This window comes from Ylistrum balloti, unplaced genomic scaffold (genome assembly GCF_031769215.1).
Source record: "Ylistrum balloti isolate Yb309-2 unplaced genomic scaffold, AGI_CSIRO_Ybal_v1 Utg369650, whole genome shotgun sequence".
Classification (NCBI taxonomy): Eukaryota; Metazoa; Mollusca; class Bivalvia; order Pectinida; family Pectinidae; genus Ylistrum; species Ylistrum balloti.
In genome coordinates this window covers 106,064-124,299 of record NW_026781906.1, presented here as the reverse complement: position 1 = coordinate 124,299, position 18,236 = coordinate 106,064, and the positions used below count along the sequence as shown (strand labels likewise).

The 18,236-nt window shown below is 33.8% G+C and overlaps 1 protein-coding gene across 1 annotated transcript; it reads right to left on the bottom strand.

Annotated features, from left to right (window-relative positions):
* Positions 1-1,760: 1,760 nt before the first annotated feature.
* LOC132556755 (ankyrin repeat domain-containing protein 13C-like) lies at positions 1,761-17,860 on the bottom strand. Its single transcript, XM_060221201.1, has 13 exons — positions 17,749-17,860; positions 16,065-16,106; positions 13,354-13,458; positions 12,962-13,093; positions 11,980-12,046; positions 8,187-8,331; positions 7,444-7,575; positions 6,642-6,709; positions 5,355-5,439; positions 5,020-5,169; positions 3,137-3,165; positions 2,748-2,848; positions 1,761-1,894 (listed from the first exon to the last, which is right to left on the bottom strand). The coding sequence occupies exons 1-13, from the start codon at positions 17,858-17,860 to the stop codon at positions 1,761-1,763; spliced, it is 1,302 nt and encodes a 433-aa protein (XP_060077184.1).
* Positions 17,861-18,236: the final 376 nt, after the last annotated feature.

The following is an 18,236-nucleotide window of genomic DNA, read 5'->3' as shown; positions in this document are numbered from 1 at the left end:
TTTCATTCATTTTCACAAATGTAATTCAACAAAATTTCATTATTCTAAATCAACATTGAACCGTATACCATATGATAGGTCATGAATTTTTCTGTCTAAAATGTTTTGAATTCTTGAAAAGAAAAGCAAGGAAAATGAAATTCACAGTGAAAAAACAAGATGAATATAACACAGTAAAACTGACTTTTAGCAAAAATTGTTGCTGTTTTTGTAATCAAGTCAATCTCCGAAGCAAACATTTTATATATCATTTAATCTAAGATTTGATCCAAAAAGTAATGACTAATTCTTCTAATCAAAAATGGTACTCAGAAAATAGACTTCTTTACAAGGAAAAGCATAACACCAAATTTACAGATGGTGCAATGAAAACAGCCTCCTTCACCACATGGAATAGCATTCTTCTTATTTAAAATATAAACACTTAGGCTGTTAATTAGTAAACAACGAGATATCTTCTTGTAACTCTGAAACTTTTGAGACCAGATTTATAGCAGAGACATCATGCAAGAGCTATGAAATATGATAAGAGAAATGGAACTTAAATTGGATTATAACAAAGATTTTTAATGATAACAACTCTAAAACTGAGTTTTATGGCAACAGAGATAATAGAATTCCTACATATTAAGTATGAAATAAGCCCCTCCGCCCAGTAAACCACCCATAATACTCTCAGTACAAGTAGGTTTGTTACAACCAATCACCAATATATAAAATCTACTTCATCCATATAATTGTCTTGGTGTCTGTACATACACCTGTAGGTTTCATGCTTCTAAATCAGTTAATCAGCCAACATGACCATTAAACATTTTGTTTTTTACAGTTCTAAAAGATCACCAAATATATATCTTCAGCAAAGCTTTGCATCGTCAATTTTTGCCAAATACTGATCATAGTGTTCAGTCAGTCTATTTATCTACACTTAGATTGTGTAGGGTGTCTGTCAGTCTCTATACACTTGGAGAACTTGTCTATCGTTAGGTCTATAGGTCTACATTAATGTTAGGTAAAGATTCCCTCTGTCTGTCTCTAGTTGTAAGACATCTTGTCTATCTTTCAGGTCAACTCTTAAACACAGTAAGTGTCCAATGTCTGTTTATCTGTCTACACTTACTGTCTGTCTGAACTAGAGGTAATAATCTTCTTCAGAAGTATACCAGTGCATTTACGCTAGAGCTGATCTCAAAATCAAAAATCCATATATACACTCATATTCCTGGAGTTAAACAATTTCCGTAAGTCAAGGTCACTGTTCCTATTAATAGAACACATGACAAACAGTCCTGTATGAGAGACAGATATACCAGGTACACAGAAGGAGCCTTAATGATGTGTCTGAAGATGTAAACATAGACCTACATCTTACATTAATCGTTTTCTTAAGAAATAAATGATAATTTTTTTCTTTAGTTATAAACAGATAAAATCTTCATCATTTGATTACTTTAAACATCAGACAGCTTTATATCCTGCGTCTAACTAAAAAATAAAAAATTATCACTGAGAAAACTAAAACAAAAACAGCCATGTTTGCCAACTAAGTGGCCAGATCTTAAAAAAGTGGCCTGATATTAAAAGAGTAGAGTCATTTCACCACAGGAGTTACCAAGATTAGTCATCGGAATCTCCATGCCAACAAAGCATTCCGACTCTTCTCCTGCTGCCTCTGCTTCGTCCGAGTGCTGGAGGATTGGCGGTCGGTCCAATTGCCGGAGACTGGTAAGTATATGGATGAAGTAGATTTCAAGGTAGAGTCATAAGTCAGGAAAACGCTTGGGGTCCTCAATGTACTCAGGTGGTATGTAGAACAAACTATCGGGCAGCTCGTCCTTCCACTCAAAAGAGTTGAAAGTTACTCTGGCAGTCACTGTTGGGAACACTGGGATCTCTGTAAAAACAATAAAGACAATGCAGATTAAAGCATCATTCAAGATATATTCTGATATGATTACAGCAACCATTTTGATGTTTTCAAAATAGGAATTTGAAAATTATCTTCATTACTGGAAATGGTACATATGATATTTCAAATAAATTCAAACATGAATCAGGTGAAAAAAAATTGGAAGCCGAAATAAACTATAAAACATAGTTATCTTATCTGATAAGTGTTATATCTAGCTGGTGTGTTTTCCTTGTATTAAATAAAGGAGGTAGACTTCAACTTGACATACTTTGTATTAATATTGATCAATAGACATTTTGTAGTTGATCCTTCATTAGAGTTATTACACTATATTTGCATTTATCAAAGCTGACCTTTGTAACTTTGATGTTTGAACATCTTAACCAAACATTGAACACCAATATAACATCGATTCCATTACACAGTAATATCAATGTATCCACAACTAATTTCTGTTGGCACCTTAAATTTCTCTTCATACTAAATACTTTTAAATTTTAACAGCATTTGCGTAACCAGTAACATTTTCCATAATTTTCTCATCAGCAAATGACAGAATGAAAAAATTTACATTTAATTTAAATATGTAGTAGATCAGTTTTTTTTATATATATTTTCATATTTTGGTGGAAAACAACCAGTGCTTGAGTAAATGAAGGCTGGACCCCAATAATGAACGTATATTAATGGGGTTTTTTTATTGATGTTTTTATTAACTCTCTCAGGATATAACTTTCAGTTATTTGACAGAAAACTGGTTTTAAACAAAAATTAAACTTGAAATTACAAAAATTATAAAGAAACATCATAGGATTGAGTACAGCAGTTTATGTACCTATCTTTACAGGAAATCCATCAGGCAACTTTGTAGTCATAAAATCCCTGAGCTTCTGAAATTGCTTGAATGGTGCTATCACTTCAAGTACATCCAGCAAACTGCAAAACAGAATAAATCCATTGATTCATATAATTTTTCTTTGATATGGAATTATTTACACTCTTAGAAAATAAAAAAAAAACTGATGAAAGAAATTTAGATAAAATTTTTTTTTAAGTAATTACACTTTGTAAATTGTTTTTCATTTATTTCAAACTATTAATCACAGGTCATCATTTGAATAGAAGTATTATGAACTTTTCAAGATGTTCTATCTAATTCTAATTATACCTCGAACACCTCTGAGAATTTTATAAAAGAAAACATTTACATAATTGAATACTTACACACTAACATCCATAGGGAAAGATTTGCTCTGTAAAAAATAATAGCAACAAATTAATGCTCAGCTGGTAAATTAGACCTAATATGTGCTTATGTAAAAATTAAGAACTTATAATAAAACAAGAGTATCTGGAAACATTAATAATATATCATTTTACATAATTGACATGGATACTGTACATAATTATATAGCTGACACAATTTACAGGAACTCTGACGCTGCATTTGTAGATATGAAGAATTAAATAAAATCTAATACACAGCAAATAATTTACAATCAACAACAGAATTATGAAAGATGCATTTCGTGCATGGATACCGATATAGAAATATGTCGATAAAGGTGAAGTATCGTGATATCTAATACCTGTGAACTAACTCTGACAAGGACAATTGTATAATTTTAGGAAATAATACAGTTATACATTAAGACTGAAAGAAAACACAGATAGTTATTAAGATGTTTGATGATTTGTGTAATGGTTCATCATCAGAGTATTCTACCATTACATGCAATTTGGGTCCATCATCAGAGTATTCTACCATTACATACAATTTGGGTCCATCATCAGAGTATTCTACCATTACATACAATTTGGGTCCATCATCAGAGTATTCTACCATTACATACAATTTGGGTCCATCATCAGAGTATTCTACCATTACATACAATTTGGGTCCATCATCAGAGTATTCTACCATTACATACAATTTGGGTCCATCATCATACAATTTGAGTATATCTACCATTACATACAATTTGGGTCCATCATCAGAGTATTCTACCATTACATACAATTTGGGTCCATCATCAGAGTATTCTACCATTACATACAATTTGGGTCCATCATCAGAGTATTCTACCATTACATACAATTTGGGTCCATCATCAGAGTATCTAGAATTACATACAATTTGGGTCCATCATCAGAGTATCTAGAATTACATACAATTTGGGTCCATCATCAGAGTATCTAGAATTACATACAATTTGGGTCCATCATCAGAGTATCTAGAATTACATACAATTTTGGCTCATCATTAGAGTATCTAGAATTACATACAATTTGGGTCCATCATCAGAGTATCTAGAATTACACACAATTTGGGTCCATCATCAGAGTATCTAGAATTACACACAATTTGGGTCCATCATCAGAGTATCTAGAATTACATACAATTTTGGCTCATCATTAGTTTATCTAGAATTACATACAATTTTGGCTCATCATTAGAGTATCTAGAATTACATACAATTTGGGTCCATCATCAGAGTATCTAGAATTACATACAATTTGGGTCCATCATCAGAGTATCTAGAATTACATACAATTTTGGTCCATCATCAGAGTATCTAGAATTACATACAATTTGGGTCCATCATTAGAGTATCTAGAATTACATACAATTTGTGTCCATCATCAGAGTATCTAGAATTACATACAATTTGGGTCCATCATCAGAGTATCTAGAATTACATACAATTTGGGTCCATCATCAGAGTATCTAGAATTACATACAATTTGGGTCCATCATCAGAGTATCTAGAATTACATACAATTTGGGTCCATCATCAGAGTATCTAGAATTACATACAATTTTGGTCCATCATCAGAGTATCTAGAATTACATACAATTTTGGTCCATCATCAGAGTATCTAGAATTACACACAATTTGGGTCCATCATCAGAGTATCTAGAATTACACACAATTTGGGTCCATCATCAGAGTATCTAGAATTACACACAATTTGGGTCCATCATCAGAGTATCCAGAATTACACACAATTTGGGTCCATCATCAGAGTATCCAGAATTACACACAATTTGGGTCCATCATCAGAGTATTCTACCATTTTATAAATATGATAAAAACAATACATACCATTGCTACTGTTGCCTTGAAGGACTTGGAACTTCCCTTAGGGATCCACTGTCTGCCTAGACAAGGGGGTTTACCAGCAGGGGCGGACAGGTACTCTTCCCAGCTGATGTTTGGCCTTTCAGGTGGGTTTAATGATGGTCGTCTTTGAAACTAAAACATGATGAAATGTCCCTTTATAACTTATAACTTTACTCTCAATCAAAATCTTTCAAAATTATTGTGTTCAAACCTCCTCCATCACTTATATTGTATATTTAATAGACTAAATGCCTTCAGTGACCTATCAACTGCACCTGTTTTGGAATATTTAACACTACATGGTGTGTGACACTTACATCACAGTTGTCCCAGGTTCCCTTGGTTAGATTCTCCATTATAGCCTTGTTCTTCTGAACATCTTCTGGAGACAGGTGTTCCCTCCTAGAACAGGAAAATCAACCAGACTTCACACATCTTCAGTGCCAACCAACCTGGACACACCTTTATTTTACTGCAAGTAAGCCCCCTCCCCCAGTGAAAAAAAACTGACCAAAAGTAAGGAATGGGCTTATTTGTGAGCATCCCAAAGCACATAAGTGTCTGCTATCTTGCATACTTGTTGTACCCTATTATGATCACAAATACCTACACAATCAATGACAGAAATTAAACCTTGTTGGTTTTTCAGAAATATTTCATTTTAATAAGATAGTTTTTACTTTATTACTTATTTTACATTCAGTCTGGAATACAGTTTAATAGCACATCATTTGACCTTGAAAAAAGTAGACACATCTTACGTAATAAGCACTACTGTGTTCCATGGGTGTACCTATATGATCTGCTAGTGTTCCGGTGAACATGCTATTACCAATGATTTTTACAAGCAGTATATCACTATATGATGACTGAATGAAACAATAACCAGAAAATAGAAAAAAATATTCAACTTTACGGACCATAAGACTGCTATTTGTGGAAAATTATGACAAGATAAAGTTGGTCTCAACTTATGACACTGAAAAAAATTCCCAGACTTGCATATTTCAACTGGTTGCCAGTAAGTGAAAAAGTCTGCTTGTTTAAATATCTGTAGAATTTTCCCAATTGATTCTCATGATCAAGTCCTTGTATTCCATTTTCTCAGCATTTTGAATTACATCCACAACATGATAATGAGGAAAGATGAAAGAAAGTTTTTGGTGCGTTGTGTGTTACCACTACTACATGTACCAATTATGATGGTCACTTACAGCATTGGAAAACTTTGCCATTACCAACTTCTGAAATATACTAGGTGAATGTTTTATTTTTCAACATAAATAGACATCCCTCTATATAGATATATATATAAACAAGATGGGTATTCCTGGTTCCTTAACTGCATTGAATGATGGAATGTCAAGCTTGACAAGGTGGATACTTGCTTAAAGAGAGCGTAATACCAAGCTTCATTTAGAACAGTGAACGCACCTGCCCCAATTAAATGAAGAGTGTACAAAAATGTAGGACAGTAGTGGTGACATGGACTCTGATAAGTCTGATTTTATCATAAATATCTTTGTTAACAACCATGACAGCCAGTCTTTACTTTCTGTATTTGTTAGCATATCTAATTAATTTGATATATGTTCTAAATTTACCTTTTTCTAGAATCTAAAGTGAGTCCATTTATGAAGTAGTAATCAGCTTCATAATCACCAACCATTTCCTGCAAAAAAGGAGACATTTTCTCAGAATAGAAAAAAACATGAGATCACGGAAATTCATAATGCACAACTAGGGACCAAGGGGAACATCGATATGAAATTGGAGAACCGTACTTTTCAGGAAATGGCAATATAATAAACTTTCATAATCAATATCCAAGATGGCCACTTCACAGCAATTTTGACTTTTTAGGTCAATCCAAGCACAGCAATGGACCAAGGGGAACCTACAGATTTGTACAATCTGAGAAAGATTCATCCAGTATTTCCTAAAGGAACAGTAAAAATCAGACCTCAAGATAAATATATGACATTTGATAAAGATTTATCCATTCCTTCTCAAGAAATAGCGGTAACAACCTATCATTGTCAAAATCAAAGATGACAGCATGTTGGCAATTTTGTTTTTCTGCTTCGTCCCAAAAGCAAATGTGCACAACTAAGAACCAAGAGAAACCTACATAAGATATTTGAGAACAATCCATCCAGGACTTCTCAATAAGCAGTGATAAAGAGTATCGACCTTAAGCATAAACCACTTACACAGGGCAATTTGAAAAGTCTAACTATGCTGAAAATTTTGAAATAAAATTGAGTTTAGACCTACAGTTTGTCAGTTATTCATCCTTTGACCTTCTCAGTTGTAAGTTAACCTGAGAGTTTTACAAAACTAAATAAATAAATTCTATCATTCTCATTTGATCTAAGATTCCAAATGTTACAAAAATTGACTTACTGTCTTATCCTCTCTGAAAAGCCAGCCACTCTGTGCTCGTGTGAATGTAATGTTTTTAGTTGACATTTGTGCCGCCATAATGTCACTGCTCATCAAGATGTCAACCTCATCATCCATCTCTTGCTCGCTCTCCTGTTCCAAAATAATGGTATTTTGAGATAGGTCACTAGAAAATGGTTATCTCCCCTGACTTAAGATACCACCTTACAAACATTTTTACACATGGGTTACCACCCCTGTTTTCAGACATGCATATCTTCATATTGATTGTTATATGTAGGTTAACTCCTCTGTCTTAAGACATGGATATCCTGATATGTATTGTTTGAGGTAGGTTACCTCCCCTCTCTTTAGACAATGCTACCCTAATGTTATATATGAATTACTTCCTCCGTCTATGACAAGCATGTCCCTTTCAATCTATTGAAAGAAGTCCATCTTTGTTTTTCATAACAAGACAAATGTGGTAAAAATCAAAGAAAGTACTCTCCCTTAACAATTAAAGAAACGAAAACTAAACTGCTCTGTTTTCAATCAATTTTGTCTTTATTTCTCATTTTTTTCTGATACAAATGACCTATTAATATTATACTAATGTTATACATATTATAGCTTAAATATCAAATCTTATCCAGAATTGAAATATGTTCCTATCTGACATATATTCACACCTTATATTTCCCCTATAATAATTATTCAAAGTAAAACCACATTTATGATCCATTGGTGATGAATATTCCTACCTCGTATCTGATCCTCTGGAACACAAACAGCTTGTTATCTAACACAGTCAAACTCTGCTGGGGGTCTTCCTCTCCATTAAACACAAATGTTATGTCCCCCCTCTCCCAGTGCATGTCGTTAAAATCCACTAGAGTTGTATCAAGGCTGCAAAAACAGGGATTTATATTATCATGTGGTTACAAAAAGTACAGTCAAGGTTTACAGATCAGTTTAGGTAAAATTCTTCATAATCATAGGTAAGGGATCTGTTTAGGTAAAACCCTTCACAATCATAGGTAAGGGATCTGTTTAGGTAAAACCCTTCACAATCATAGGTAAGGGATCTGTTTAGGTAAAACCCTTCACAACATTATGGTTGAGGGATCTATTTAGGTAAAATTCTTCACAATCATAGGTAAGGGATCTGTTTAGGTAAAATTCTTCACAATCATAGGTAAGGGATCTGTTTAGGTAAAACCCTTCACAATCATAGGTAAGGGATCTGTTTAGGTAAAACCCTTCACAATCATAGGTAAGGGATCTGTTTAGGTAAAACCCTTCACAACATTATGGTTGAGGGATCTATTTAGGTAAAATTCTTCAACATTATGGTTGAGGGATCTGTTTAGGTAAAACCCTTTGCAGTAAAGGATGAGGGATTAGTTTAAGTTAAAATTCTTCAACATTATGGTTGAGGGATCTATTTAGGTAAAATTCTTCAACATTATGGTTGAGGGATCTATTTAGGTAAAATTCTTCAACATTATGGTTGAGGGATCTATTTAGGTAAAATTCTTCAACATTATGGTTGAGGGATCTATTTAGGTAAAATTCTTCAACATTATGGTTGAGGGATCTATTTAGGTAAAATTCTTCAACATTATGGTTGAGGGATCTATTTAGGTAAAATTCTTCACAATCATAGGTAAGGGATCTGTTTAGGTAAAATTCTTCACAATCATAGGTAAGGGATCTGTTTAGGTAAAACCCTTCACAATCATAGGTAAGGGATCTGTTTAGGTAAAATTCTTCACAATCATAGGTAAGGGATCTGTTTAGGTAAAACCCTTCACAATCATAGGTAAGGGATCTGTTTAGGTAAAATTCTTCACAATTATAGGTAAGGGATCTGTTTAGGTAAAACCCTTCACAATCATAGGTAAGGGATCTGTTTAGGTAAAACCCTTCACAATCATAGGTAAGGGATCTGTTTAGGTAAAATTCTTCACAATCATAGGTAAGGGATCTGTTTAGGTAAAACCCTTCACAATCATAGGTAAGGGATCTGTTTAGGTAAAACCCTTCACAATTATAGGTAAGGGATCTGTTTAGGTAAAACCCTTCACAATCATAGGTAAGGGATCTGTTTAGGTAAAATTCTTCACAATCATAGGTAAGGGATCTGTTTAGGTAAAACCCTTCACAATCATAGGTAAGGGATCAAAAATTCATAGGTTAAGGGATCTGTTTAGGTAAAACCCTTCACAATCATAGGTAAGGGATCTGTTTAGGTAAAACCCTTCACAATCATAGGTAAGGGATCTGTTTAGGTAAAATTCTTCACAATTATAGGTAAGGGATCTGTTTAGGTAAAATTCTTCACAATCATAGGTAAGGGATCTGTTTAGGTAAAACCCTTCACAATCATAGGTAAGGGATCTGTTTAGGTAAAATTCTTCACAATTATAGGTAAGGGATCTGTTTAGGTAAAATTCTCATAGGTAAGGGATCTGTTTACAATCATAGGTAAGGGATCTGTTTAGGTAAAACCCTTCACAATCATAGGTAAGGGATCTGTTTAGGTAAAATTCTTCACAATCATAGGTAAGGGATCTGTTTAGGTAAAACCCTTCACAATCATAGGTAAGGGATCTGTTTAGGTAAAATTCTTCACAATCATAGGTAAGGGATCTGTTTAGGTAAAACCCTTCACAATCATAGGTAAGGGATCTGTTTAGGTAAAATTCTTCACAATCATAGGTAAGGGATCTGTTTAGGTAAAACCCTTCACAATCATAGGTAAGGGATCTGTTTAGGTAAAATTCTTCACAATTCACAATCAGGTAAGGGATCTGTTTAGGTAAAACCCTTCACAATTATAGGTAAGGGATCTGTTTAGGTAAAACCCTTCACAATCATAGGTAAGGGATCTGTTTAGGTAAAACCCTTCACAATTATAGGTAAGGGATCTGTTTAGGTAAAACCCTTCACAATCATAGGTAAGGGATCTGTTTAGGTAAAATTCTTCACAATCATAGGTAAGGGATCTGTTTAGGTAAAACCCTTCACAATCATAGGTAAGGGATCTGTTTAGGTAAAATTCCTCACAATCATAGGTAAGGGATCTGTTTAGGTAAAACCCTTCACAATCATAGGTAAGGGATCTGTTTAGGTAAAATTCTTCACAATCATAGGTAAGGGATCTGTTTAGGTAAAACCCTTCACAATCATAGGTAAGGGATCTGTTTAGGTAAAATTCTTCACAATCATAGGTAAGGGATCTGTTTAGGTAAAACCCTTCACAATCATAGGTAAGGGATCTGTTTAGGTAAAACCCTTCACAATCATAGGTAAGGGATCTGTTTAGGTAAAACCCTTCACAATAATAGGTAAGGGATCTGTTTACCCTTCACAATCATAGGTAAGGGATCTGTTTAGGTAAAACCCTTCACAATCATAGGTAAGGGATCTGTTTAGGTAAAACCCTTCACAATTATAGGTAAGGGATCTGTTTAGGTAAAACCCTTCACAATCATAGGTAAGGGATCTGTTTACCCTTCACAATCATAGGTAAGGGATCTGTTTAGGTAAAATTCTTCACAATCATAGGTAAGGGATCTGTTTAGGTAAAACCCTTCACAATCATAGGTAAGGGATCTGTTTAGGTAAAATTCTTCACAATCATAGGTAAGGGATCTGTTTAGGTAAAACCCTTCACAATCATAGGTAAGGGATCTGTTTAGGTAAAATTCTTCACAATCATAGGTAAGGGATCTGTTTAGGTAAAACCCTTCACAATCATAGGTAAGGGATCTGTTTAGGTAAAACCCTTCACAATTATAGGTAAGGGATCTGTTTAGGTAAAACCCTTCACAATCATAGGTAAGGGATCTGTTTAGGTAAAACCCTTCACAATCATAGGTAAGGGATCTGTTTAGGTAAAATTCTTCACAATCATAGGTAAGGGATCTGTTTAGGTAAAACCCTTCACAATCATAGGTAAGGGATCTGTTTAGGTAAAATTCTTCACAATTATAGGTAAGGGATCTGTTTAGGTAAAACCCTTCACAATCATAGGTATGGGATCTGGGAAAATTACAATCATAGGTAAGGGATCTAAGGTTAAAAACCCTTCTTCAACATTATGGTTGAGGGATCTATTTAGGTAAAATTCTTCAACATTATGGTTGAGGGATCTATTTAGGTAAAATTCTTCAACATTATGGTTGAGGGATCTATTTAGGTAAAATTCTTCAACATTATGGTTGAGGGATCAGTTTAGGTAAAATTCCCCACAGTGAAGGGAGTGGGATCAGTTTAGGTAAAATTCCCCACATTGAAGGGTGAGGGATCAGTTTAGGTAATATTCCCCACATTGAAGGGTGAGGGATCAGTTTAGGTTAAAATGTAATTTAACTACATGTATGTTCATTTAAACCATTGCCAGAAATAGCTACATCTTTTATTATATATATAGTAAGAGTTAATTTAAACAATGTTTGATATATCAGTATGATCAATATGTTAATGAGAGAACAGCCAACAAGTTGTTTTATAACTTACAGAATAAAAACAACAGTCATTAAACCTTACCGTATACAGCATCCTTTTTTGTGTATTTTACAAACATCTGAAGGCAGAATCCTGGACACCAAAGGAACTGTAAATACATCAAGATATTACAGAAATATTTAATAACAAAATATATAGTTAGAATGGTAAAGCTTCACCAGAAAAGTCCAGTAAATTTTGTTCTGAGAAATAAGCTCCAAATTGAATGAGACCAAAAGATGAAGTCTGGAAAATCTCTTGACTTCAACCATAAAGCATCACTGAATTAATTCTTGAACTAGAAAAGTCGTCCAGGGCCAACTCCCAGTATGGAGGAAGTATGTGTATAACAATTTGTTGAGTTGTTCTGTTTATATTGATATAATTTAATATAATATGTGACAAGCATTTTCATTGGCCAATTTTTCTCTATGCTATCGTTAAATGACACTAAAAAATTTATGTCAATTTGCAACATCATGTTTGATTGGCCAATGCAACGATGTAAGAATTGTCAAAGAAAAGAGTCCATTGCAAACAGCCGTAACTTTGTGAAAGGGGAAACAACTAAACCTGTTATTGATTGCGCACATCTACAATATATAAGGATTATTGCCATCAAATTTTGTTGAAATCCATTTATAGTTTAGGAATAGCTTATACATCAATTTTCAAAGGGTCATGAATTTCCGAAAAGGTGAGATAACTCAACCTGATATGTTTTAAGCACATTTGATTGGGAGTGGAGTGGAGGGGTTATAGTACAGCACTGTTGCCCATATATCTTCAACTTCACTGTTTGGTCTGATCTGTTCAACCCTTGACCAGTATCTCTGATTCCATCCAGGCCAATAGATTGATTAATATAAGCTGACAGCTGGTTTTGCAATTGTTGTAAAATAAATAATGTTTATATATATTTTGCATATGCAAGGTATAGTGTACACAAAATTTGGCTCAGATAATGGTAAAAAGTGACATATGCAATCATATTTTAAACTATTATGTATTGGTATTGACTTACCCCAGCTTTGAAAATCCCACTTAAGTTCTAGGTAGAAATCTCCTATATCCCGTAGTGCCTGCACAAGAGAGGGCCTCCTATTCTCCAGGGACTCCCGAGACTGTTGTTTAAGTTTTCTTAGTAGACACAATACTGAAAGTTGATTTTAAAGGAGAGATCATTATTACTTCTGGAAATAGCTTAACACAAACAGTTCTGTAAAGAAACTCCTGGTTTTCTGTAATGATTTTCATTAAATTTAATAAAAAATTAATCAAATCTGCTATACATGTTATTCAAGCAATTAAAAATTTAAAACTTTCAAAAACTATTCAATTGGATAGAAACTAAATTACTGAAGACCACTTATAAACTGAGAAATATACAATATATGCAAATGTGTGATTGTTTACTTGTTTGTCGATCTCCAAAGCTGATCGACTCTGCCAACGGTGTCCAGCCTTGGGTGTTTTTTATACGGACAGGAGCTCCATGGGCCAGTAATAAGTGTATACATTCTAAAAACACAAAATGAAGGATCATGATCACGAGGAAGAAATGAGAGCATTTACAGTGAATACAATACACTTAGTCCATCAAATGGTAAATTAAATGATACAAACTTGGTTTTTTAGTAATTCATTACTTTATTCAATACAATGACAGGTACATAATATAGCTGTAGTATATACATGTGAGAAGCGCACCTCCACACTAACATACATTTTCACGTCCATGGATGGATGTATACATGACCGCACACATACAGATGTACATCAAGAGAATACTTGCATGTATACACTTTACATGTACAAGTAATACATACATGCAAACAGGCATACACCTAATAGAACAGTTACCCATGTAGACAAGGACATGTATATGCATCATGTACATACACCGTACTCACACCTACAAGTTTTCATACCTACAACCTGACCTATAAATCCGATATGTAAACTACAGGTGTATAAATATCAAAATTAGCAAACCACTTCTAAAGTAGTTAATTAGACATGTTCAAAGTTGTAATGTTGTTATGGAGAGCTGTTGTTGTGAGGAGGTATGGAAGTCTTACTGTATATTGTATTGTTTTTGTTTTGATTTTTTTATCAGAAGAAAGTGAAGGAAGAGATTAGAATAAGAGAGAAAATGATAGGGTATTATTCTATATTAATTTTAGCGAAGAGCTTCCACAACACAGTGAAATAATCAAATACATATACAGCAAAGCAACTGTATTGCAATGTATAGAAAAAGATGGAAGAAAAGTATGAATTAGAAGAGGCAGGTGTAAGACCAGAAGACAAGAAGAAGAGATTGAGAAGATAGACAAAGGAGAAATGAGAACAAGCATGATATGGAACGAACATGACAGGATTACTTTTCGGTAACACAAGTTGTTACCAAATGAGCTCAGTTTGGAGTATATATATATAAAAAAATGGAAAAGATAAAGAAATCATCAGCCTGAGAACTGCCAAATTTTAAGCAATATCTACTCGTTTCCATTTACTCCATTCATTTGAAAAGATTTGTAAGGAAGAATTACCTTTACCAGTTGAAATGAACTTTTAGACAATATAATTTTCTTGTATAACTTTAAACTAAAGCCATGACTGATAAAGTGCTATGTAGAGTTCTTGTTCTATAGATATAAGATTTAATAATCAGATGTACTTCATTATCTACTCAATTGTAGACACCAGTATTATTTACCAGACCGAATAAAATAGACTCTTTGTTTATAGAAAACCAAATTGTAAAAGGATCTAATAGTGATTCAAAACTGGCACAGAAATTTTGCATTTCACTACATTTCCATAACATAAGAATAATTGTCTCCCTTTCTCTATTACAAAAATTACAGTTAGGGTTGTTTGAAATACCAATTTTGTATGCATACAGGTTGGTTGTTAAAATAAAGTGATAAAGTCTAGTGTTTTGACTTAATCTAAAAGGAATACTGTGTATTTATGTAATTATCATATTTTTGATGAATATTCAAACTTATCACACAGTCATATCAGACTTACATTAAAAAAAGAAAACAAGACTTTCTGCGGTCCAAATTCTCCAGTCAAAAAAAGTAATTATTAAAACAACATACTGGTAATATAGATTTTTTTTTACTGTACTACTTTGGAGAAAATCTTGAACAAAAATCACCTTCAAAGCGAGACAAATATATTTCTGTCACATAATGAGTTTTTTTGCTTGTTTCAATATAAACTTATCATTTTTTTTTTCCATGTAGAAATTTTATGTACCATCCAACCAGTGTGAACACATATAAAAATTCAACCGCCTTTCAAACAATAACAGTATATCAAATTGAATGTTCTGACCAGTCCATATAACCCCTCCCCTCACCTTTCTGACCAGTCCATATACCCCCTCCCCTCACCTTTCTGACCAGTCCATATACCCCCTCCCGTCCCCTTTCTGACCAGTCCATATACCCCCTCCCCTCACGTTTCTGACCAGTCCGTATACCCCCTCCCCTCACCTTTCTGACCAGTCCATATACCCCCTCCCCTAACCTTTCTGACCAGTCCATAGACCCCTCCCCTCACCTTTCTGAAATCATGTAAATATGTACCTTGTGTGACAGTGTCATATCCAAAATTGAAACATCCACCACATTACCATCACATGGTAAGTCAAATACCTTTTATTATTCATGTGTGTTCTGATTTCCTCAAGAAACATTGGCTTCCGTTTGCCATGGGACCTATTCCTAAGTACCAGTAGTCCATGTAATCAATTTACAAATTACTTACAATTTTTATCAAGTTATGATCTTCCATCAAAAATGACTGATGCCTTGTTATAAGGAGTATATATATATATATAAAACAAAGGCCTGCTGTTGCATGAATAAATTCATTGTACACCTGTAGAAGCTTATTGCCTTATTTACTAGCCTTGGCTAATGTTAATCTTTCTTTACTTTAGCGGAAAGGTGTCTGTCTAGAGACCAAAGGATCACTTGTTTGAACACCAACAGGGGCAGGACGTTTTTCATTGCTATTTCCCAATACACACCTGACAATAGGGAATAGAAAATATATGCGTATATATATGATACCCATTTGCATGAAAATGTTCACATAATTCTCACCTTTGTGTCCCAGAATTACAGCAAGGTGCAAGGGTGTGTTACCTGAAACAAAAATATATCAGCTGATACAGTAGACCGTATTAATTTCATCAAAGCCTAATTTCCTTTCTGCATAGATGTAATGTTGACAGGTCAAATAGATGTATACATGTAACATATAAACTGACTATTTCTATATTCAGTGTGATTTCTATCTGAAATCTACAGTAGCCTGTGTCTACACCAATTGTGAAAACATTGCTAATTTTTAATTCTTAAAATTCAATTTAGAAGAAAATAATACTTTTTTAAGCTAGGAGAGAAGCCAACCTGTTTTCAACTGTAAAAGTTGAATGATCAAAAATATCGCTGCTTTTTCATTTTTTCATTTCTAATAACAAGAAAGAAAACATAAATTATGTGCAATTTTAAATGAGATATTCATTTTTGAAAAAAAAACCCAAAACATTCTGTTTGAAGTCCAAAAGTCTGACTAGCAATGACTATATATCTTCCTATTTGTTTCTTCATGTATTGCTCACTATGTAGATGCTTGGCTACTAGCTGCCTTTGCAGTTAAATAAAAAACTAAAGTTTTCTTAAGTATCAAAGCATTATTCTACTGTGAATTGATGCTGTACAAAATTTTAAAAAGTAAAAAAAAATGCTATTAAATATCAGTAGCAAGTTTCTTTTATTACACGGTCAAAAAAAATTTCTCTGATTTTTTGGTAGTGTTATAATGGGATGTTTAGTCTGTCAGCTCATAGGTTCATCACTTCAAGATTCAGTTATAAGAAACAATGACAGGAGGAGATATGACAGCCAAACCTGTGTTAAAGACTCCCTGTAAATGCAACAACTACCTGTCTACAAAGGTCATTGGTTTCAGGTTACAAAGTACAGTGATAATACATGTACATATTGTACTGGTCATGAAAAAGTGAACATTTCAATGAAAGCAACATTCATTTCAAATGTCAATAATCTCATTTCCAACGAGTGACCTTTATAGTTTATAGTAATCGACATTGTATCACATTGCTTCTGTTTGTTAAACGATTTTAATACGAAAAAACAGGTATGAATGTAATGTGCTGAAAAGAAATTCCCACAGACACTACATGTATGTGACATACGTATCTTAGTAAAAAAAATACAATGCAAAGTGACATGTATTTTCCACTTCCAAAATTAAAAACGAAAGCAAAACGGGTACAGTACTTTACGTACAGGAAGCGGTAATTACGGTCTTAAATGAAACAGTACATCATGAAAGGTTTGTGTAGGACTATCTTACTGCAATATTGATTTACATAATTTGCAATTGATTTTCAGTGTAGAAAAATATTCAGATACATATTCAGTACAGACAGATCAGACAAGCCACGTTAGACCAGACAGCATGACCTGACAGTCGGACTTTCGGCGGAGTGCCAAGATGAATAAATAATTAGTGATTTAGTAGAATTACCCATGTCCATGTACATAGGACAAACTGTTGACACAACTCTAAATTGCACGTGTTTTGCTATGATTTTTCTTCTAAACCGATCACGGTAACATCAAAACACCACGCTACGTATACATGATTCATTCAATGAATGACAAATGTCAAAACATTGACAACGATTCAAGTTCCTAGTTGTTAAAGAGTGAAAAGAGGAATGTCTTAGACTAAGTTTAAAGTTATAATAAACCCTACCATGTATATCCTTTTGTGCAACGTCGTGTACACGAATTAACTGAGACAAACGACATTTATCGTCATTAAATACACATTTGTGTAGCGGATAGCCTTCCCAGTCAGCCGCCATGTTGATTTATAAGCTTTAGGGAGCAGTCATTGCTCGGTCATTATAGATGGAAGGGAGAAATCATTAATACGACCAGAGGTGCTGCTTCCGCCGGTCGAACCAGCAGCAACAGCGAGAGAAATCAACTTCATTTCGACATGAAAATGGGTCGGTGCACGCACTTGTTTCCTGAACTATTTTGCCAATTAGTGTCAATAAAAAATAATTAGTTTATTTTGGTTTATTGTTTGTTATGAGCTCATCGTGCTATAATTCGAGACCGCATGAACCGTTTCAAGCGGGTTACATTTAAGCTTAAATTGTGTTTGTTCTCTGAGCCGTAAATTCATTGAATTCTCCCCTTTCATACCTTTGTTATTTACTTACTTAATATAAA